The following is a 25,171-nucleotide window of genomic DNA, read 5'->3' as shown; positions in this document are numbered from 1 at the left end:
CTTATCATATATGTTAACATTATTTATATATATATATATATAAAAAAAATCTATATAATTACTAAGGACAATATTTTAATTTTCAATAAAAATTTTAAAGTTATAGACCCGAGTAAAAATGGAAATTTATATTTTTAAATAAAAAAAACATAAATTTTTATCAAGTATTTCGAGGATTTATTTTTTAAATATCGGCTGTAGTGCAGCGATCGGTTAATTTATTTGCTGCGGCTCCAAAAAAGTCATACAGGGATGCGACTATATTCTGTTTTTACTCGGCAAATTTATAAAATTTTATTTTGAATTTATTGTGTTTAATTAACTAGTTTCATGAGATAACTTCTTATTTATTTGTTTTTATTTTTTGTTGTGTGTCGATTTATAAATTCCCAGCTTATCATACAGTCTTTTTTTTAATAATTATAAGGTCCATATTGAGAGCCATGGTAGTAAGGACCTGGATAAGCCGCTGGTGCAGGATATCCGGCATAAGCGTATTGCTGCTTCTGTGGATACACTGTAATCATAATATATTTTTTTATATATTAATAACGTATCATTAAAACTTATAGTATAAATAATAATAAAAATTTATAATAAAATCGCGATGGGCAATATTTTAATAATTAGATTAAATATAATAATAATAATAATAATAATAATAATAATAATAATAATAATAATAATAATAATAATAATAATAATAATAATAATAATAATAATAATAATAATAATAATAATAATGATAATAATAATAATAATAATAATAATAATAATAATAATAATAATAATAATTACGAGCAACGTTCAGTCACTACGTGACTGCCCGAGTATTACTGCCAAATTTATAAAATATGATTTGAATTTATCTGTTTATTAAAATCTATACTGTTAAGTCGAAACAGAAAAAAAGGATTTCTTGGGGTAAGAAAAAATTTGCATTATGAAATGAAAACGAAAATTTTCTTAAGACTAAAAATTTTTTTTTGCCCCAAAAATTTTTTTCTTGACTCAAGGAAATTTTTTTTCGCCTCCAGAAAATTTTTTTTCTCAATTCATAATGCGAAAAATTTTTTAGGACAAGTCAAAATTTTCTTGACGTGAGTTAAAGTTTTTTGCGCCAAGAAATCCTTTTTTTCTGTGAACTCTAGAATTTTTCTATTATTATTTAAATTTAATAAGACAAATCTTATTATTATTTTGATGATTATATAATCATGGGACTCTTGAAAAAAAATCTACACGCGGTCAAATTTTTTTTATTAGTCGTCTGATATATTTTTTTTTCATCGATACCAAATTAAATTTGTTTAATTTTTATTATCATAGAAGACATGACATCGGCTCAATTTTGCTTATTCTCTCTGAATTATAAATATATAATAATTACACACTGAGAAAAAAAAATTTTTTTCAAATATCTGTGTGTTTGTATCCCCCCAAGTAAATATTTATTTAATCATAGTAAAAATATACTCCAAATGAGCAATGATTTTAGAATTTCTATACTTATTTTAAGAAAATATACTTGGCTAGAGTATATTTTTACCAAGATTGAACCCATAGTTTTCTGAGGAGGATACAAACACACACAGTAAAAAACGAATCGTCAAAGTATAAAAAAAGCGTACGTCAAAATTCTGTGTGTTAAATTTTTAACACTTTTGTGTGTCAATTTAACACACAGTATTCATCTTGTTTGAACTGTCGCAATCGATTGATTTTTTAAGACACAAAAATGTTACTTTACTCGAAACTAACTTTTTTTAACACTCACATGTTAAAATAACACATAAATAAGTGTAAAACGTTCGTTTTACACACGATATATATTGATTTCGACGGGTCCTTTTTTACTGTGCACTGATACTTGAAAAAAGTTTTTTTTTCTCAGTACATATTCAGTCTAATTTATTTAAAGGAAATAAATACGATCATCTTTTTTCCCGCGTAATTTAAATTTACATTGAATGATACACTGTAAAAAAAATTGTTTGAATTTTCAAAGATTGTATATAACGCAATAAACACATACATTTGTGCTTGAAATTTCATTACTAATTTCATATAGAATTTAAAATACACGTTTTTGAATTTTCAAATTAACACTTTGGATTTTCAAATACTTTTTTTTGAATTTTCAAATAAGTATTATGGAATTTCAAATAGAATTTTTAAAATTCAATATATGTTTTAGAATTTTCAATACTTGCTTTTAAAATTTAAAAATCAAGTGTAAATTTTAAGTACGTTTATTAAAATTCATATTTTTTTTCTTAATTTTGAATACCAGCTTGATTATTAAATTACGTATATTAATTTTAAAGCTTTTTTCATTGAAAATACAATTCAAATATCTAGTTATGAAAATTCAATTCCTTTTGTATTGTAATTTTCAAATTATTTTCAACAGTATAGATAAATTGATTTATCTCGATACTTGGCAATAAAAAAATAGCTTAAACTATGGCACAAATTTAAGTCAAGGCTTTTTTAACGATACCAAGTTTAATAACATCAACTAATTTTATCATATAAATATGGCCGGAAGAATATTTTCCTTATTCTCTTAATAATATAGATAATAATAATAAAAACTATCATAATTTAATTCTCAGAATAAAAAGTATATCATTAGATCATTACATATACAATTATATCGTATAATTATATATTTATATGTATGCTCGCACACATGAAAAAAAAATATATATAAAAAATTTATTTAGGCAAGTATGCCACTTTCCATTTGCCTCGATGACTGTGTGAATGTCTGATATTATTTTATTTATCGTGAGAATCCTCGTTTGACCACAACTTATAGGCGTTAAATTGCGCATTTAATAAAATTGAGTATAAAAAATAATAAAATTGATTTGATAAATTTATCGATTGCTGACGGAAAAAGGCGACATAGAAAGTCTAGTGCCGTCTTAGAGCTAGAGCGTGACAAAATTATACTAATCCACGAGGCAAACAGAGCGTAATACTTAAAAAAAAAGTAAAAGTACCTGAGGAAGAATATTGAGCTCTCATGTCATTTTTTTTTGAACATTTTATTATACCATTTAATTAATTATTATTATTACTGCTATCATAACTATAATTACAATGCCTTTTATATTTTGCTGCCTATTTTATTTGTAATTTTGTTAAAAAAAATTATGTTAATTATTTTTTTTTTACAATAAATTAATTTTTGATTAATTATTTATAAATAAAAACGTGCGTGAATTTATATGAATGGGAACGTTAGCGATTATTGTAACATATTAAGTAAACTTGGCGGAAATGTCGAAAAAATTAGCAGCATATATTTAACTAGGAATTATTTTATTATTTATACTGTACTTTAATTACAGTGATGAGTTTTCTCTACTTGTTCAATGGGTGGACATTAACATAATTACTTAATAACCGATAAAATTAAATAAAAAAAACTTTCAATTGTAATGAAAAAAGTTTCTACAAATAAATTGCCCATTAGTTTTGTTTTACACTTAAACTATTTTTTGTAAATATGCATTAGGGTGTTTTATTCTAGATGAAAAAGATTTTTTTTTCACTTCCGGTAGAAAATTATTATTTTTTATAACAGAAAAAAAATTATCTGGAAGTTTCGGCTTTTAATTCCAGCCCGAATGATCTAAAAAATTTTGAAATTTTCCCGCTTAAAAATCATGAAATTTTTATGATTTTTTTTTAAATTATAAGACTCAGTTGCAATTTATAATATCGTCTTATAATGGGGACTGATTTTTAGGAAATTGATTGATTGGTTTTCGAAGTCCACTGCAACCGAAGTGGAATTTTTTCATCGTTTTCTGAATAAAATTTATCTTCTTTTCCGTTTAGGGCGTAAACTACTGAACATACGACAAAAAAGTTCAAATAAATTTTGTAGGAAATTTCATTTTCTTTAAAAAATCCTCTATGAGTTAAGACGCTAAAGTCTATAGTTCACGAGTTACTGAGATTTTAATATCAAAATTTATATATCGCTAAAAAAAAAGAAAGCCATTAGTTTTATATTTTTCAAATTACTAGAATTTCAGTAACTCGTGAACTATGGAGTTTAGTGCTTTGACTCATAGAACTTTTTTTGAAGAAAATTAAATTTCCCACAACATTTTCCTTGACATTTTCATTGTATGTTCAGTAGTTTACGCTCTAAAAGGGAGAGAAGATCAATTTTATTCAGAAAATTATGAAAAGTTACAGTTCGGTTGCAAATGACATTTTCGAAGACCAATCAATTTCTTACAGATCAGTCCCCATTAGAAGACGATGTTATAAATAGTACCTAAGTTTTAGATAATTAAAAAAAAAGTCATGATTTTCATGACTTTTAAATGAGAGAATTTCAAAATTCTTTGAAAAATCTTGATAATTTTTTTTCTGATTTGTAGAAAGTAACTTTGTACCGGAAGTGAAAGAAAAAAAATATTCGTCTAAAACAAAACATTGTAATTTGTACCCGGGTCAAAAATAAAACTTGATTTAGGTTTATTTCTCCTTATTTTCTTTTGAAGTCATCGATTTGCCGAGGATTTTTTGACAAGATCTCGACTTTTTCGACTTGAATTAAATTTTTGTCAACTTTTAGAATTTTTTCTCTCTTAGTTTGAAATTATTAATCTTCACTTTGAACACGACAGTCATTGACTTTACTTTTGACTTGCAGAACCAAATCGAAAAATAGTTATTTATTCCCCTTACTGTAGACTGGTGACCGTCCTAATGAACTTTGAAAATTGAACTTTACCAATTTGAACTTGACAATTTGAACTTTTATTATGTTGATGATGATAATAAATGAATAAAAAAAAAATTATTCTTGATGAAAGAAATACTAAATTATTCAGAATTCAAATTGCCAAGTTCAAAGTGTAGAAGTTTAAATTTTTGAATTTCATTAGGTTTGGAACCATAAAGGTGACCGACCTAATGAACTTTGAAAATTGAACTTTGCCAATTTTAACTTGACCATTTTTACTTCGGCAAATTTGAACTTTTATTATGTTGATGATGATGTTGATGATGATGTTGATGATGATGTTGATGATGATGTTGATGATGATGATGAATGAATGAAAACATAATTATATCAAAAAAAATTATTTTTGATGAAAGAAATACTAAATTATTCAAAATTCAAATTTACCAAAGTTCAAATTTTCGAAGTTCATTAGGTATGGAACCCTGTAGATTTGCTCAGCGAAGTCAAAAGTAAGCAGTATTTTTTAGTGTAAAATGTGTAAACCAATTTCGAGTTGATTTCGACTTTTTCGTCTTAAATCGTGACTAAGTAAGACAGTGAAGACAAAAACTCACCCTATCCAAAAATTCCCACAGAATCCACTCAAATGGGTCAAAAGCCGCATAGAATCCTGTAGACTTGTATTGATTTTTATGCAGCTTTTGACCCATTCTAATGGATTATACGGGAATTTTTGGGGTGTCACGACTAAATATTTGACCCTAAATATCTAACGTCAAAATATCTAAGAAGTTAGATCTAATCCAAAAATATCTTGTACCATAATAGAATTAAAACCTGATCTAAAACCAAAAACTATGATCGTTGATTAAAATATTTTGTCATTAGATCTTTTGTCGTCAGATATTTTAAATTAGATATTTTGAATTAGTTATTTAGTCATGTAACCAATTTTTGGATAGGGCAATGTATTTAATATCCGTAAAAAAAGTCGAGTTTGTCTTGTGAGAAACGGCTGGAAATTTCGACTAAATAAAGTTTTATTTTTGACCCGACTATTGTTAAAATAATAATATCCATCAACTAAAATATAAGTTAGTAGAAGCAAAAGTGTTACGTATGTACCAGGCATGAGGTACTGCATGTTCATCGCCTCGTCGCGAATTCTCTCGCCCTTCAAGCAAATCGCAGCAGCGCTAAATAATATAGCGCTGATCAGCGACCAACCGACGCCGACCCAAGCCACCACATACGACCAGTCGTACGAGATTAGCGAGCTTTCCTTGAGGATCTACAAGTTCCAGGTGTGCGAGAGGAAGATATCCCAAAAAAAATAAAACAAAAAACGAACATCCATTAGTTTTATTTATAAAATAATATTTCACCTGGCATAATATATTGTATGTTAGCAGCCTGTTCGCGCGCTCGTTCTTTCTTTAAACATGATGCTGCTATCAAGAAAAGAGTCATTGTCGCAAGACACGTTGCGACTCCAAGCCAGGCTAAATAAAATGACCAGTCATACCACTGGGCAACATTATTCTTCAACACCTGTTTTACAAAAAAATTATTTACTTTTAACTCAATACATCTTTTATCTTTTATTCTCGTTTATATATAAATATATATAAATATATAACAGTGACCAGCACTAAGTTGTCTAGGTGACAAGATTGGCTTACTGGTCTGGAAACCACTTGAATAATGACATCTGAAAGTAGCGCATGAAAAGCGCAATCCGAACAGGAAAGTATATACATTTATATCAAGATGAAATTAGAGAAAATATCCGGGACGTGCAATGACTCGTGAGAAATTTTCGATATTCACATTGTTTACTTTGCTATATATATTTATAATATATATAGAATGTTAACTTGCATATATATGCAGTACTCAAAAGTTTACTCACAATAAGTTTCTTATTTTCACTGATCACTGTCGACTTCCCGTATATAATTTCTCTCTCAACACATATATGCATTATTATTTTATTATATGTGTAATGTATGTATATATTATATATTTAAATAAATAATTAGGCTGTGGTAACTCACATTGCTCCATTGTTGGTAGTATTCATCGCCTACGATTTTTTCTTTCTCGTAGTACTCGACACCGTGCCAAAGTCCCATTCCACCGGCACTTAGTAGGCCTGTTATTTAAATATTAAATATATATTTATTTTAGTTATTTTTATGTTTTTTTTTTTTTTTTTTTATTGGGAATAAAATATTTGTTTACAGGCAATCAGCATAAGTATTGCGGTGGCTGTGACATTTCCGTGTGATCTTCTCCAACATCCGACTACTCCCGTCCAAAATGCTACGAAAATGGCCAAGAATGCGAGAATAAAAAGAGCGATGATTGATCTTCCCATATCTGTAAAGTTATTTTTTTATATTTTAGTTATATATTATTGGTAATTTAATTGAATCGTTTATTTGAGAAACCCCATAAGTCATGTTTTTTACGAAATTGGGTTTTTTGCATTTTTGGGTTCTTCGGATGTCCCTCTATAAAAAATCAATCAAAATATGCATCAAATTAGCGTTTAAAAAAAAATTAACGGGGTGACAGCAATTTCATTTAATTGAGAAAACTTATAAGTCAATGACTCAAATAAACATATACAGTTTTAGTTTTACAGAAATCATTTTTTTTTTAAATTTAAAATTCGCGCCTTTTTGGGAAATTAATTTAAAATGTTGTTTTATTGTTGATTGTTATATGACTAATTAAAATGTTTAAATTAATTATAATTTTTTGTAATTTCTGAGTTGCAGAGTTCAAATAAATATTTCATACTTCATTTTATCAGTGTAATAAATAATTTGAGTGGAAACATTTAAAAAAACAATGATTTTATAACTTTTTTTCCGTTTGGTTTAGAAACTCCATAAGTCAATCAACTTTAAATAATTTTTTTAAGTAGTTTCAGTTAAAAAATTAAATTTTTCTTGTTGGAATCTTTTTCAGAGACGCTAACATCATTGTATTCAATTATTTGTTTATTATTTTAATGTCAAGTTTTTCCAAAAAAATGTTTTTTGTGTTTCCTGAAAAATTTTGTTTTTTTTACTTATGGGGTTTCTCAAATAAACGATTCAATTGTGTTTTTAGAAAATTTATATTTAGTTTGTTTTGTTTTATGTAAAGACAAATTCATGTGATTTTAGAGAATAAATTTTAAGTCTGTGTAAATAGAAAATTTCCAGGGCTAAAGTGTAAATATTAAATATATGTATGTATATATATAGGCAGAAGTGGGGTAAAATGAGACACCAATAATTTTTTATAGTAAATGTTTATCTACAGTCTCTAGAAAAAATAGTAGAGCTGAGTTGGTCATCCCAAATAAAACGATTTCAAAATTTTGACCCAAAAAAAAAATTTTTCGTGTTTATTCTCGTGTAGAAAAAAATTGAAATTTCAAAACGTGACACAATCACGAACTTTTCAAACGATTTTCAAAATTCTGAAAATACAAAGGCAAAAACAATTGACTTAATATTATAAATTAACGTTTTAAGACTTTTGTAAATTTTTTTTGACTCCATTAAAAGTGATAAATTTTTATTTTTTTCCAGAAAAAATTGATTTTGAACTATTTTTCAACACAGAAAAAAATGAACTTTAAAAATTACTATTTGAAATTATAACCCGGAACCCGGTTGTCAATATGGGAAATTTTAACATTCAAATAGTAAATTTTATAATACGTGTCATCTTTTTTTTAAGTATCAGTTACGACCTTTAAATTTCAAATAGTAATTTTTCTTATATAGACAATAAATTTTCATACACTGAGAGAAAAAAGTGTATATTTCCAAGTAAAATTTCTTGATTTAAGTATTATTTTACTTAAATAGTGCCAAGTAAATATTTTCTTAATTTTAGTAAAAATGCATTGTCTGTAGAAATTTATGAGTAGATTCAAACAATTGTTATAAAGATAAGAAATATTATACTTCGATGTAGTAAATTTTTTCTTGTTTTCAGTATTATGAGTTAAGTAAACATGGTTACTTGGATTTAATTTTTTTTTTCTCTCAGTGTACTAATCCTGTAATTATTCACATTTTAATCATAAATGAAAAAATTACTATTTAGAATGATGGTATTTACTGACCACTTTATCATTATATCACTTGTCATTCTCAATTTATATAGTTCATTTTTTTCCGTGTAACGTTTTTTATGAGCGTGTTTTAATAGTATTAAATAAATCTGATTTTTCTCTTAAATTTTCAAAAATGTAAAAAATGTTCAAAAAAGGCTCGTCGTTGTATCACGTTTTGAAGTTGGAAATATTCAACGCTTTCTTAACCTTTTTTTTTCACGAGATCTGAATTATTTTATTACAAATCGGCAAAAAAGAGTTGGCTTGAGGGTAAAATGAACTTTAAAAAAAAAAAATATTTTTGATATAAGGCCAAAGATCTAGTACCTGATCACTCCATGTATCTGTATACCTATACTTAGTAAAATTTAGTAAATATAGATATAAAAATGCATGAGTAATCGGATACTGTCTCTTACCTTAATTTTTTGATAAATTTTTGAAAAAAAAATACGAAAAAATTTTTGTCGACCAAAATTCTAAAATAGTCGTATAATACGACTCGTATTACTCAAGAATAATTTTACCCGATACTTTTTCTAGAGATTATATATGAACATTTCCTAAAAATTTTGTTTGTTAAAAAATGGTGTCTCATTTCAACCTACACATTTATAAAAAATATGATGTCTCATTTTGCCCCACTCTTCCCTACATATAATTTATATAAAATTAAAACATACGAAGTCGGGTCATGGCATCTTCTGAAAATCCTCTTGTTTCATTTTCTCCATCTGGGATGAAATAGTCAACATTCATACAATGAGTTTCCACTGGACTGAGATAAGTTTCCACTGAAAGTAAATAATGTTACTTTATATATATATATATTTATAAAACATTGTTTAGTATATAAATAAGTGTCTAAAAGTCGGCAGAAAAAGGGAGATTAATATAATAAAAGTTGTCTATCGTCATTGCGAGCTAGAGTCTCACACTGATCTTTATATGGCGATGCTGAAAGTCTCTTCTTGTGATTCAATAATATGTAGGTTTACTTATCGAGGGAGTGTATATATATATATATATATATATATGTATACTAACTAAAGATAAATTAATAATTTAACGAGCACAAGGACGAAATGAAAATTTGTTTGAGACATAATATCGCTATTAACTCTAATAAAAATTTTAATAGTATCATGTATGGGCTCATTGTTTTCTAGGATTACATCCTTTACTTTAGATAAGCCGGCTAATAATTACGTGATCGAAGATTATAAGATTCTCACATTCAATATACTATACCTTTACATAACTAGCTAATTATGAAAAATCTATTCAATATTCATCTATGATCTTTTGTACACTTTTAAAATTATTTTACTTTTTAATATTATACTCATAAATTAATAATTCTCTTTGTAATTATGCATAGTATCTCGTCGGCATTAATAAAACTACCGTTTTAAATGTTAAAATATTTTTATGGTTGTTTAATTTTGTATAGTGAGTTTTTAAATTTAAAAAATTTATACACAATTACTTAATCGGATAAATAATTTATTAGAAAAAAGAGATTTTATCAGTAAAAAAAAGTTGTGTCAGTTATAAGTTTTTTCCAATTGATTAAATTTATTTATGTCTTTAAAAACTATCCCTGTTTAAAAATATTGATTGAAAAGAATTAAAAGTGATGAAATTCGAATTCTTTTCAATAATTTAAATTTTTTGTTTGTATATATAGATATACAGTTTGCATGGAGTGACCGCTTCTCAATTCTTTTCAATCAATATTTTTAATCAGGGATTGGAAATTGTAATTAATTTTATCATGTATTTAAAAATAACAATAATAAAAATAGTAGTAGTAACCCGAGTCGAAATTTAGAGCCTATATAGGCCCCTATAGCCCGAAATAGATCCGATTAAGAGCCTTGTAGTCCTCTAGCTCCAAATTTGAACCCAGAGGTCCGAACATTCACTGAGAGGTCCGATTTTGAACCTTCAAGTCCGACAATATTAGTCCCGTAAAAAATTTCGATTCATTATAATTAAATTATTTATGATGATATAAAAAATTAAAGATTTTTAAAAATTAATTGTAAGCACTATTTTTTTGACATGCAACGAAATTTATATAAATTTCTTTTATTTAGTGAAATGATTAAATAAAAGTATATAATTATTTATTTTTAATAGCAATAGAAGATAGCAATTAGATAAAATTCCTGCATAAATTATTATTAATATAGAAATAAATAATTTAGAATGATTTAAAATCCGTAAACAAAATAATAAATAAAATGAAAAAGTCATGGGTATTAAATATTGAATTTGTATTCGTATAATTAACTAATTTTTAAAAAATGGAATCTTTATTCCTGTTTTTGAAGGCTTGTTGATTTCAAAATTATTTAATTATGGTCAATAATTTAAAATATGGTAATAATTAAATATATTTATTTTTTCATCATTTAATTATGAATATGAGCTTCAATGACATAAGCGCTAGATATAATAAAACTTTAATTAATTAAATCAGTTGAATAAAAGTAATTATTGACCATAAAATTTGAATTTTTCAAATTTTCATAAATTAAAAATATATCAAACAGACATTTTGCTAAGGACGGATTTTTTGTATAAGAAAACCGAGTGTTAAAGTAAAACAATATTTTAGAGAACATATTTTTTTTTTATTTAAAAAATTTTATTTAAGAAATCTAGAGGCTAATGAGCCATTAATTGACTCTAAGCAATAACTTATACTCCAAAATTTTAGCGAAAAAAAATTTCCTTCTTTTTTTCTTATAATATACTTTATGCTGTCTTATGCTTCATTTATTCCCGGGTTCTTTTAAATGTTAATCGTAAAATTTAATTTTTACTTTAAATGAAAAATAATTATACGGTGTATCGAAAAATTATTTTATCAAAACCGTTATCTTCTCATTTTCTCTCTATTAAATATTAAAAATTTTAAATGGAACCTGGATCCTACAAACAGACACAATAGTCTTGTTTGATTTCACAAATATTTGGATTTAAAAATATTTAATTTATTAAAATGATTGTCACGAATGCAATAAAAAATATTAGATGCCTTTCCTAAAATCGAAATTTAATTTTTGAAAAAAATTTTTTTTTAAATATCATATATAAACGAGAAATTTTTATTACAGAAGTAAATATAAATGAATACTTTAGCCATGACAATAAAAACGTTTAAAAAAATTCTTTCGAGTACTTTATGGAATTTTGTCCAAACAAGTATGTAATAGATTTATCAAAAGATGAATAATAATTTAATGAAATATCTTAGTATTCAGTATCTAGGACAAATAAACGGCTTTTAAATTCTACATAACTATTCCGACTAGTACCTTAACGTAAAAGCTGGACAAGTAAGCTTGTATACAGTTAGTTGAGACAAAACTGGATTTAACGTAAGGTCAAATCGTCATCAATTCTTAATTTCTTCTTCATTATCGCTTCTCAGAATTATTACTTTTTTTCCTTTCCTATATATATTGACTGATTTAGAAAAATCGACTATTTTTTTTCTTGAAACTCCCTATTAAATAATTGCTGGGGGGTGAAATGAAATGCCTGTTAAAAGATAAGCTCTTAATATTAATATTCAGAGGTCGCTCATCGCAATTTTCTATTTCCCATTTAAATAACATGGGAAAAAAAATTTTAAGTTTAGAATTTTATACTTCGGCAATGGCTGATTGTACAGACAAGCTCAGGATATAATTTCGTAGGGAATTAAACGCTCTACAAAAAAAGTCTCATCATTTTTTGATAAATTCATTTGTTCAAAAGTTATTGGAGCCTGAAGTCAAATTTATAGTAAATTTCGAGATCTTTTTACTTTTCCGGCGAAACTATCAGACTTATAAAAAAATGTCATAGAATCTTTTTTGTAGACAATTTTATTTCTTACAAATTATTTCTGATAAAGTTTTTCGAAATTCCGCATTGTTTTCTAATTATTTTCATTTTAATGTCAAGATCTTGAAATCAATCAGAACACTATTTTTGAAAAATATATATATATCGCGTTATTAATTCCAGAAGGACTTTTGTACGCCTTTTTGGCTTGGAAGAGCTTTCTAAAGCCAACAGGGCTTATAATTTTTTTGTATCAATCGTTTTGAGCTTTAAAATAAGTCCCCAAAACGATTGGTAGTAAAAAAAAGTTATGCCCTCTTTTCTTTAAAAAGTTTTCCGGAACCCAAAAGGCGTATGAAAGTATAAGTCCTTTTGGAATTAGTAACGCGATCCAATACCGAAAGAAAAGATTATTTGGCGCAAAAATATTTTACTCGCCCCAAGGAATTTTTTGCATTATAAATTGAAAAAAAAATTTTTTTTTTCACCGATCCATGAAGCTAAAGATATCTTGTGTCGAGAAATCCTTTTTTTCTGTGGGTAGGTATATAAATACATGTAATGGGACAGTTGAAAAATATAAATAAGATAGATAATTATTATAAAATAATTCAAGTGTTGACGTATGACCACGTTTTATAAATAAATAATAAGGTCCATATAAGAACCGGAAACAAACCGCCGGATGTGTGACATGCGAATGCCGAAACCCGATAAGGTACTCTCGGTCAAAGTAAACGGTACATTGAAGACGATTGAGTCAAGTGCAGAGGCTATCATCAGTTATTTCCGTCCTCCAGTTATGTGTCATGAGAATCTCATTTGTCAATGTTATGTTTTATTTTATTACCTACCAACCACTATCACAGTAAAAAATATTGTGTTAAAATCAATACAATCTGTATGTTAGAAACGGTCCACACAATATTTGTGTTATTTTTCAACACAGACTGTTTCTGTTGAATTTAAACACAAAATTTGTGTTAAAATTTCAACACACAATTCGAGTAATATGAGAAGTAACTTTAACACTTTTTAAATGTTAATGGCGACACAAAAATAATGTTAACTTTTACATTTTATTTTTGTACCGTTAATTATTTTTAGGATATCAAAAGTGTCAACAATTATTATTTAACATTGAGCTATTTTGTGATAGTAAACATGATCCTAAAGTTACCAGACAGTTAACAATTTTTCAATTTTTTTATCAACAAATCAATTACGAAAAAAAAAATAAAAAATAAAAATGTGCGCACGTAGAAAAGTAAAAAAGCCACAGATGCAATTTTTTAAATATTTTTTTTTTTTTTTAAACTATACGAATCATGAACTTTGTCAACTTAATTTTTTTATGTCTAATTGAAAATAAATAAAATCAATGTCACAAAAATAATAACTAACCAAGCAAAACTGATGCTTAATGTCGCTTCCCGCGTGAATAGAAGAAAGACATTTTTTTAACACAATTCAACTGTCGCTTCAACACTTTTTTTGTGTTGATTTCAAAGTAACACTTAATAAATGTTGATAATATCGATTTTTGTACTAGGTAACACTTTTAAAGTGTTGAATAGTAGATCGATTAAAAATTTTAAAGTAACACAGAGAATTGTGTTGATTTGACGCAAAATAATCAACACAAAAAATTCAACACGGACCGTTTTTAACACAGATACACAATATTTTTTACTGTGTAAGACAACTTACTAATAATATTAATTTGTTATCATTATTGTAACTGAACTTTGTAGTCATGATTATAAAAATTTTAATTTTCTAAGCTCTTGCTGTTTATCGCGTGATGCTGTTGTTTACTTTTATATAAAACTTAGATGGTTTAGTTGGTAAATAATGATAAAAAAAAGAGTGGTATTAAAGCACGAGCCACGTCCGTTGATGTATCAATTAAGTAATTAACATTTGTGCTAACGGTTGTGATCCGGCTACCGCACATTTCGAGCGAAAAAAATTAACGGAATCTTTTATTATTTTTTCGCGTTAAGAACAAATCTTATACCGGAAATTATAAAACATATATAAATATATATATTTTCTCTTTTTTAATTCATACCTCTCGTGTTATCACTGTATATTTTTATTATACATTTATACATATATACAATATGGTTCATTTAAAATTGTTGTGTAATTCTTTTTTATATTATCAGTATGAAAAATGTGATATATATATTTATATATTTATATAAGAAAAATGCGAGTAATTTAATGTTAACGCATGCATGTTTTAACACAGTAAAAATTTATGAAGATTCATATTTATATTTATGTAAAAGTTTGTTTTGAAATTTTTTTTAATAATTAATTTTAATTATGGAAAAGTATTTGAACTATCGATTTTACTGAGATTTCAAGTCACAGAATAATTATTTAATATATTTATTGGAATATATATAAAAGTTACTGATTCAGAATAATAAGAAAACAATAATGCAGAAGTATAGACTTATAGAAAATAAAAAGATGACTACAGCATAAAAATTTTGAACTTATCAGTAATCAAAATTATTTTTTGGAAGAGTAATTCTCCGTGTGAAAAAATTTGTTCCAAAAATCCGGGTCAAAAAAACATAAATTCGATTTTTTGACTAGAATTCACCCCTGATTTAAAAAAATGATTTAATATGTGCTAAGTGTATATCTATATATTAGTCGATTCAAATTGTTGTGAATCATTTCAAATAATTTTTCTTAATCAGAGACGTCAATTAAGCCAAAGCTAAGTCAAATTTGGCTTTTTTTTACTTAAATGGATACTAAGTGTCACCTGAGTCAAAGTCAAATGTTTTTTTCATTTATTTTTGACTTTCTTTTAGATAATAAGTTGACCTTAAGGTAAAAGACCTAGTACCCGATCAGGAAACTAGTACCCGATCACTTTATGTATTTTTATATCTATATTTAGTAGAATTTAATAAATATAGATATAAAAATACATGAGTGATCGGGTACTAGATCTCTTACCTTATCAATTTAAATAAAAAATTCAAAGGTTAGTTATTAATTTTGATCTGGAAAAGTTTGTAACAGTGATCAACAGTGATCTTTCATACTATATACTCTGATTTAACCTAATAAATTTTACTATACAGTTGGTATAAATTTTATCTGTTGCTTTGTCAAAATTACAATGCACCTTGTAAATTCTGTTCGATGTATTTTTAAAATTTCTACAGTATCGGTAATTTGTACAATAATTCCATACTGTCCTCATGTTACTGTGACTATAGTAATTTTTCTATAAATTTTTGATGCAAAAAATACCGTAAAATTATCTGCGTGTACCCGTGTAAAAACAATTCGTTTCAAAAATCTTCCAAAAACGTTCATGACATTGAACTTACAGAATTGAGACGGTTCTAAACTTTAAGTTGAACGTTTTTGAAACTTTTGAAAAATTAGAAAGTGAATAATTACGTTTTTTTTATTTTTTTCGAGCAAAAATAATTTGATTTGACAACTTTTAAGGTTTGAAAAACATTCAGGAACGTTTTTGGAACGAATTTTTTTTGACACGGGTAACCAGAAAAATTTTCAAATCGAATTAAGTTTATATCTAAAAAAATTTTTTTAAATTGAAAACAAAACTAATTTATAAATTTTTTTATATTAATGATCTGTATCATATATTAACATATATATTAACTTATAATAAAAAACTTTAACTGTTATTTAATATAATGTTCTAATTTTTCCTATTAATTTCATTACTAATACTGATGAATTAATTATGTAAATAAATTTTAAAGATTAAACGAAAAAAAAAAATATATATTTTTCAATGCTAACATTTTCTAAAAGTGAATGTGAGTAAATAAAATATGTTTTTATTAACTTTCTACTATATAGAAAATTGTTATACAATAATTATATTTAAATATATTCAATTATATTAAGAAGACTATATCTTTTTTAAAGATCACCTTAGCACTATACTTATATACATAAACTTAAAATTAATAGTAAAAGTTATAGAAGAAAATCATGGATTAATATAATTTCAAAATTTACTATTAGAAAAGTAATTCAGATTATGGTTATAATTTATAATAAAGACTAAAAATAACTTTCTTAGCAATTTAATGTTATTATTTTTAATTGCAGAGATCTAAGTTTAATTTTTGATAAAAATTTCGGTAACAGTAAAAAAAATTAAAGTCTTCCGGTCTCAACAATGACGTTACGAATTGTTGTAACATTAGTAGGCCTACTCTTGGACGTCACTGACTTTCATAGCAGGAAGACTTAAAAACATATTCCTCTCAAGATTTCACCCGATACTTGAGCGAACAACACTCGTTTTATTTAACTTTTAACCTATTACGTGGGTCCAAAGCCAAAGAGATGATTTAAAACTGCGTTTTATTATTGTGAGCATACAATTAGAAAGTAATGATGATTTTTTAACATCAATTATTAATTATAATTATGTCTACTGTTAAAAAATTTTATCGAAATTAAAATATAATTATTTCAAGTTAACGATTTCAAATCAATCAGAAATATAATATATAAATTAACTTATTTATATACTTTATTTTTACGCAACTCAAAATTTTTGAGTCATGAATGTCATGAAAATTAAAATTACAATGTATTTTATTTTATTTCGTTTCAATAATTTTTTTTATTTTCCATAAGTCAATTAATTTTGAAGCTGATAGTTATTTGAAAACCATAATTTTAGTTGAATTTTTTTTTTTTTTCAGTATAATTAGTTTTTAGATACGAGAAATTACGTATCAAGACTTTAATAAACCCAATTATCAAAAACTAATCAAGATTTCAGAAAAAAAAGTTAGTACTGTATTTTAAAAATTTTTTGGATTTAAAGCCAACTGAATATTTTGAGTAATCATATATAACATATATTTTGAATAGTTATATTGTATTTTTTTGTTAGATTACACTGTAAAAAATTTTCAGACTGACCGCAGATTACATCCGGAGTGAATTCTGCGTAAACTCGGAGGAAATGATTTTTTATTTATTCATTTCCGACGGAGTGAAATTCACTTCAAATGGAAGTTTATTTTATTCCATACGAAAAAATATATATCTGGGAAAATATGTCGGCAAAATAGCTTACGAAGGACAATACTAAAGATATAATCCGCATAGATACTATTTTCCCGGGTTATATATTTTTTCGTGTGGGATCAAAATTTGAATCAAAGTGGATGCGAATTGAAATGAAATTCAATCTCTTCGAAATTACTTCACTCGAAAAAAATCTCTATTTACTCTGTATACAGAGAAATTATTCCTGTTTGAAACACTTTGGTGTCATAGTAAAGCCAGGCCATGTTGGCCACCTTACGGAAAAGTTATTGTGACCACAATAAAATTAAAAATGGTTACAGTAATTTGTGATATAGTTGTAAATTTTACTATGGCCATAGTAATTTTTCCATGGATTTAAATTTCTGTAGGTGCGAAATGGTCCGGCTTTACTATGACACCATCCCTGATTAAACAACTGAATTCGATCGAATTAAACAGAATTAAATTTTTAATTCTATTTAATTCAGATAAATTCTGTTAATTCGGTACCTAACTTAAAAATGAATTCTGTCTAATTCGGCAGGAAAACCAGAATTTGTCCAAATTAAAACGAATTAGAATAATTCTATTCGGTTTAATTCTGATTAATTAGAAAATGATTCTCCGATTTCTGGTTCTGAATCCGAATTAAACTGAATTAAAACGAATTTGAAATTTTTAAATCGGTTTCATTCTGTTTAATTCAAATTCAAATTTTCAATTCAGTTGAATTCTGTTAAAATTACAACAGAATTAAAATTTTTAATTCGGTCGAATTCAGTTGTTTAATCAGGGATAGTATTTGAAACAACAATAATTCCTCCGTGTGTAAAAAGTGATTTTTTTTTTTTAATTCCGAAACTCTAAAGGACGGAGTGAACTCAGATTGAAATGAAATTCGTATTCACTTCCGATTTTTTACATTCAATGTTTTCGTTTTGTTAAAATAAATAAATTTGATTAAATTTCCATGAAAACTATCCTTGAAAATCGAAAAAAATTTGAACATTGTTGATTAATATGACTTATTGAAGGATATATTTTTTGTCTTACCAGTTGGTGGACGTTCTTTTGGATAACATATCCTAAAAAGTCCCTGGGTCCTTGTGTAATAATAATACTTTGAGTTCATCTGTTCTATTACGTGACTTTGTTCAGCGTTTTTTGACGCATATTGCTGAAATTAAATAATAAATTTTTTATGTTAAATTTATGTAAATAAAAAATTAAAGATTATGCTAGTGAGTAAATATAGAATAGAATATAATAGAATTGAAATACTAATATAAAAAGCAAGAGGTTTGAATGTCTTTCATTCAAGGCTACAGCGAATTAAATCTTGCATCATAACTTTTATTTACAAATACTTAACGACTGTTGTCATTCCGTATTCTACTGAATCAATCGATTGAAATCCTATAGCCATGTATTTGTATGACAAAAGATTTCATTTCATACTCGTGAAAAATACTAAAGCGTGTATTGTTTGTCGTATTATGTATTACAAATATTTATCTAATAAAAGATTACCCGTGTAAAATAAATTCGTTCCAAAAAAGTTTCGCATGTGGGACTTCTGAACATGAGACAGATTAGAACTTCGAATGGAACTTTTTTGGAACTTTAGTAATTTTGATGGTAAAAAAAAAAAGTTTTTATGAGCGAATTTAGAGTCAAAAAAGGACTTTTTTGGAATTTTATATAGACATTTCAAAAAAGTTCCGGAATCACCACTTTTGACCTTTTATTATGGATTAAAAAAGGCATTCCAAAATCACTACTTTTGCATCTTTTGTAGACTAAAGACGGTCTAAAAACATGCCAAAATAGTTCAAAAATCACTACTTTTGAAGTTTGTATAGAACAACAAAAAAAGTCCATAAAAAATTCCAAAAAAGTTCCAAGAACGTCCTTTTTTGACTCTGAATTTGTTCATAAAACCTTTTTTTTACCATCAAAATAACTAATGTTCCAAAGAAGTTCCATTCGAAGTTCTAATCTGTCTCATTTTCAGAAGTTCCACATGCGGAATTTCTTTAGAATCTTTTTGGAACGAATCTGTTTCTGTAGTTCTGTAATTTTTAAAGAAAATTTCTTTTCGCGTATATATATTTATGAAAAATCTCATATTTCTCATAAATTTGCCGTGAAATAGAAAATTTCAAAAAAATTAGTGTCTCAAATTATCAATTAAATTTAAAAAATTTATAATTAAGTGTAAAAATAGCTCGTAATTTTTTTTCTTGAACATATATATATATTATATACATTTTTGTACCCATAAAAACAATTGTAACAAATTATTCAGACGTTTTTATGAACTCGATATTATTTAAAATGATAAAACACGTTTCTGTAATAATTATTATTTAGCTACCGCTAAGTCATTAAATAGGAGTGATATCGTTAACATTATATGAATTTTTTTTTTGTTTCAGTAATTACAAATACATTGATAACGAAGCCAATAATTATTTTTTACAAAGTGAAAATTTATGCATTAAATTCTTTCCTTTATTTATTTCGATTTTCGAGTCGATCTTGATAATTAAAAATTAAGAAATAATATAAAATTGCAAAAAATAATTATATATTGTTTGCAATAATTAACTCAATAATGTAAATTAAATCTTATCTAAACAAAGAAAATTTTGCAAGAATAAATTTTTCCGGAGTATTTTTTTCTTAAAAACAATAAACACATACTAAAGTAACAGTAAACGTTAATATGCATTTACCTTTTTAGCTATCGCTGAAAAAATTTCCGAATATTATAATAGCATAGATTGAGCAATACAAAGCCCGTGTTTAAACTTAAATGTTATCTACACAGCCTGAGTAATCAACGCGTGTTAACAAGCGTCCTGTAGTTAAAAAAAAATAGAAATAAAAAAAAAGAATTTTATCGGGTTAAAACCGTTTCAACTGCTTTCACATCGCCGTTCCGCCGATGCAGCGACGACGATTTCTTTAGCATGGAAAGGAAAATGCCAACTATATATTTTATTTACCACGCCTGATATTTAGAGTTTTCAGTACAGAATTAAAATCTATCAATCGGTGGTATTCCGAATAATTTTTGAAATTATTCATCCATAACTTTAAATAAATATATAATTCCATACTATGGTCACTACACCAGACATCATATATATATATACATATACATATACATATTTTTTTCTTCCTATTATATTTCTCCCGGAAGTTTAGATAACTCTTTTCATATATTATATATTAACATTCCTAAAATATATTCAAAGTTTTATTAACTAATTACAATTACAGTTGTAATTAATTACAAAAGTATGTAATAGACAGTTGCGATACTGAACTACATCAACGCATTCTTCATTAATTAATAATTTCTAAAATTGCCAACCAGTTTACTGTCATCCCAGACCGTGTTTTCTCTGTATAACTTTTTTTTTTTTTTTATATAAATCCTATAAAATATGTAGATAAATATTTTTTATTTATTGACAAATGGCGATTTAATTTCACGACCAAAACTTTCTTTTAATCCGAAACAAGTTTGTCTACTGAGATTTAAAATAAATAATGCGGGGTAATAATTCACGCAATGATAATTAGTCCGATTGAATGCGTGACCTGAATGCAAGTGTGATTAAATATATTTATATGTGTTATATATATGTATTTATATTTATATATATACATGGTGAGGTTGTATATTACTATAATTTTAAGTCTCTTATATTTTTATCCAGGTACACCTGTACACATTATTGTGGAACACTGTACCACACAGTGTACAACCAAGACTTTCTCGTGTATACATACAACTTCAGGTAAATCGTGTTAGTAAAATAACTGTACGATCAACGCATGCCACACCATACCGCCACATTAACTACTCGCTCTTCCAGTGTCCGACCAACATTTTTTATCCTTCTGTAACTTGGTATCGTTAATACAATATATACATAACAACTAATACCCCGTATGAAAATAACATATATGGTCAAAATATATGTAAAAATATATGATAGATATCAGAAAATATATGTGGTGAATTTAACTATATTTTCTGATATATTTTTTTTATATTAAAAAATATAATATTCATCATATACGAGTCCGTATATGTTTAGCATATATATATGTCAATCATATACAAAAAATATATTTTTAACATATATAAAAATATATATTCTTGTGATATACGAAAACTATATTTTTATCATACATAAAAATATATTCTGATCATATATAAAAACGTGTATTCATATTGTGTATGAAAAAAAAAAATTTCTTATACGTAACCGTATGAAAATAACATAGATGATCAAAATATATGTAAAAATATATGATAAATATAAGAAAATATATGTGGCCAATTTAACTATATTTTCTGATATATTTTTTGTTAATATTAAAAAGTATAATATTCATCATATACGAGTCCGTATATATTTAGCATATATAAAATATATATGTCAATCATATACAAAAAATATATTTTTATCATATATGAAGATGTATATTCTTGTCATATACGAAAACTATATTTTTATCATACATAAAAATATATATTTCTATCATATACGAAAAATATATTCTGATCATATATAAAAACATATACTTATATTGCGTATGGAAAAAAAAAGTTTCTTATTCGTATGACCAACTCCAATTAAATTAGATCTAAATTTTAATATACTCTTTAAATTGCAGTTAAAATTTTAAAAATTAGTTAATTTGATGCGAATATATATACTCATATACATATACATACACCGAATAAAATATATGCTTAAATATAACAAAGAAAATATATGGTGCCATATATAATATAAATTATATGCTACCATATATTTCATTTCATATAAAAATTATATATTTTTTGAATATAAAAGGAAATATATAAATACAATATATTATAAGGTAAATGTAAATGTATATATAGCTTAATATAAAAAACATATAAGTTACATATATGGAATACATATATTTACTACTGTATATAATTTTATATTAAATCGGCTAAAATCTCTATATAATTTTTTGTAATATACAATATAATATATCATATATTTTTTTGTTGCAAACATATATAATTTTATATATTTTAACCATATATTGTTTTTTTATACGGGACGAATTATCCTCAAATACCAGATTCAAAATTCATTATATAGATATTTTTTATCATCAATTACTTATATATCTGCACAGTAAAGTCATATTGCAGAAAATGAATACAACAATTTGACATTTTAAATTTTCATTGACTAAATTCTGCACAGAAAAAAGTTTGCCAAGAAAATATTTTTGAAGACGAAAGTTTTCGGGAATCAGGTCAAGATTTTCTTGAGCCAAGAAAATTTCGCGATCGAAGGAGATTGAGGTTTTCAAAAAAATTTTGAAAATCAAGAATATATGCATTCAGTCGAGAATTTTTTTTTTCTGTGGGTTCTAATTGAATATATTAATTAGCATTAATGAGGCGTTTTTATAATTGCATCAGATAAAAGTAAGTATTTCACAGTATAATTAAATCAAAATAGACATACAAATAGTAAACTCAAAAGTTGTTGAGTCAACGCGCTAAAATGGGCGCGGCGAGGAATGCCGATCGCTTGGAAAGGCTCTCGATCGTCAAGTTTCAAATAAAATAAACAATGTGTTGAAATATTTTTATAAAATTATCATAAATATATATACAAAGATGTAACACTGTACATGACAAAAAAAACTGTACACAGAAAAAATTCTTTTGTGTTTCAAGAAAATTTTTTCTCACCCTAAGAAAATTTTTGTTTTCAATTCATGATGCAAAAAATTTCTTGGGTCCAATAAAAATTGTCTTGGGTCGAGTGAAATTTTTTTGCACCAATAAATCATTTTTTTCTGTGTAAGAATTCAAAAAAAAAAATGGCCATAAATAAAATAAAAATCTGGTGAATTTAAACGGAGGTCAAGTTCACAGAATTTCCGTTAAAGTGAAAAACTACTTGAAGAATATATAATTAAAACAAAGAAGTAATTATAAAAGGGTTTATATTGTTTGGTTCACAGGAGGGTTACTACAAAAAAGAATAAAAAATAAGCGAGAAGTGAATATAAGGTAAGTGAGGTATTGTAATGTGTAAGAACATAAGTGTAGACGGATGAAAGAGCATATAAGAGAAAAAGCTTTTATCGAGGTACGAGAATCGTGAAGAATCTTGAGCTCGTGAGCCCTGCGACCCAGGACGTTAACCCGGTGCAAGGACGCCAGCGAAATCCCACTACACCTTAATCCAGGAAGCCGGTAATTTTCTTAAGATCCTCTGAGATTCTATTTATTTTTTCCTTCCTTCAAAGTATTACTTTACCCAGGTATTCTCATCGTTTTACAAACATTCTTAGCTTTTAAAAGTATATTCAAACACTGAACTGGCAAACCATTAACGTGCTAACGCGTACACACAAACTATTTTTGCAAACTTGTTTTATCTCCAGAACTTTGATATTAAATATATACACTGCGAAAAATCGGATGATCCTGAATTTAACAGACAATTAGCAAATTTCGGATTTTTTTTCCATACATCAATTACAAAAAAAAAAAAAACTAAAAATATGCACATGTAGAAAATCAAAAAAACTATAAGTGCAATTTTTTCAAATATTTTTTTTTATAGTTTATCGTTCTAAAAAAAAAATCCAAAAATTGCTAGACGTCGGCTGACTTCAGGATCATAAAATCGGGAGTGATCCGGATTTTATTCAAATCCGCATTCACTCCAATTCGGCGTGAATGCGGATTCAAATTTACTCCGGATTAAATCCGAAATTTTTTTACAGTATAATGTTATATTATTAGTATAAATAAATATATATATATAAATGGAATAATACCTGTATTTGGGCGCGTTTGACCTCTGTGTAAAGCCAGTTATCCGTGGAAAAAGCAATTGCAAGAAGTGCCGTGGCGATGATGCCGGTTATGGTCGCCAGAGATAATGTAACCGCAGAGCAAGGCATTTTTTAAAAACTCTTGTTTAAATAATTTAAACTATTTTATAATTAGTATTTATACTCCTGGTACCTAGATCTTTATTAAGACCTGGTGATTTTACTATAAAATAATGATCACCAAATGATATCTTGAGCATCCGTAAGACACTAAATTATTCCAATAAACGCGACAAAACACTTTACTAATAACACATATATAGGTATTTATTAATTTAAAATTAATAAATATTAACACAGTTATTAATTATTGTTGGTAATAAGATGGTAGTGCTGATGATTTAATAAGCACGTAGCAGCACATAATACCATTCTCTCGGCAACAACACTAACGGCACGACTAGTGTTGTAGCTTACCTGGAGAAAAGCATAAACTCGACTTAGCTTTGACTTCGTCCATACGGGAGAACTGAAGGAGAACTTAAGAAAGGCGAGGG

The 25,171-nt window shown here is 26.1% G+C and overlaps 1 protein-coding gene across 2 annotated transcripts; it reads right to left on the bottom strand.

The window, feature by feature from the left end:
* Positions 1-346: 346 nt before the first annotated feature.
* Positions 347-25,146, bottom strand: LOC130672250 (uncharacterized). 2 transcript variants are annotated; one of them, XM_057476691.1, is made up of 7 exons: positions 24,618-25,146; positions 18,804-18,927; positions 9,527-9,637; positions 6,965-7,102; positions 6,778-6,875; positions 6,106-6,271; positions 347-517 (listed from the first exon to the last, which is right to left on the bottom strand). In XM_057476691.1, the coding sequence occupies exons 1-7, from the start codon at positions 24,741-24,743 to the stop codon at positions 414-416; spliced, it is 867 nt and encodes a 288-aa protein (XP_057332674.1). In that variant the 5' UTR covers positions 24,744-25,146; the 3' UTR covers positions 347-413. The 2 variants fall into 2 exon arrangements, with proteins under 2 accessions (XP_057332674.1, XP_057332673.1); XM_057476690.1 differs by lacking the exon at positions 6,106-6,271 and adding an exon at positions 5,846-6,011 and having other exon boundaries at positions 24,618-25,145.
* Positions 25,147-25,171: the final 25 nt, after the last annotated feature.

This window comes from Microplitis mediator, chromosome 7, assembly GCF_029852145.1.
Source record: "Microplitis mediator isolate UGA2020A chromosome 7, iyMicMedi2.1, whole genome shotgun sequence".
NCBI lineage: Eukaryota > Metazoa > Arthropoda > Insecta > Hymenoptera > Braconidae > Microplitis > Microplitis mediator.
This window is presented reverse-complemented; position numbering and strand designations above follow the sequence as displayed.

Coding starts and splice junctions, on each gene's coding strand:
- LOC130672250 (XM_057476691.1), bottom strand. CDS start 24,743: ATGCCTTGCTCTGCGGTTACATTATCTCTGGCGACCATAACCGGCATC. Junction 9,638..18,803: donor AAAAGAACGTCCACCAACTG/GTAAGACAAAAA, acceptor ATTTACTTTCAG/TGGAAACTTATCTCAGTCCA. Junction 6,272..6,777: donor ACTACCAACAATGGAGCAAT/GTGAGTTACCAC, acceptor TTTGTAAAACAG/GTGTTGAAGAATAATGTTGC.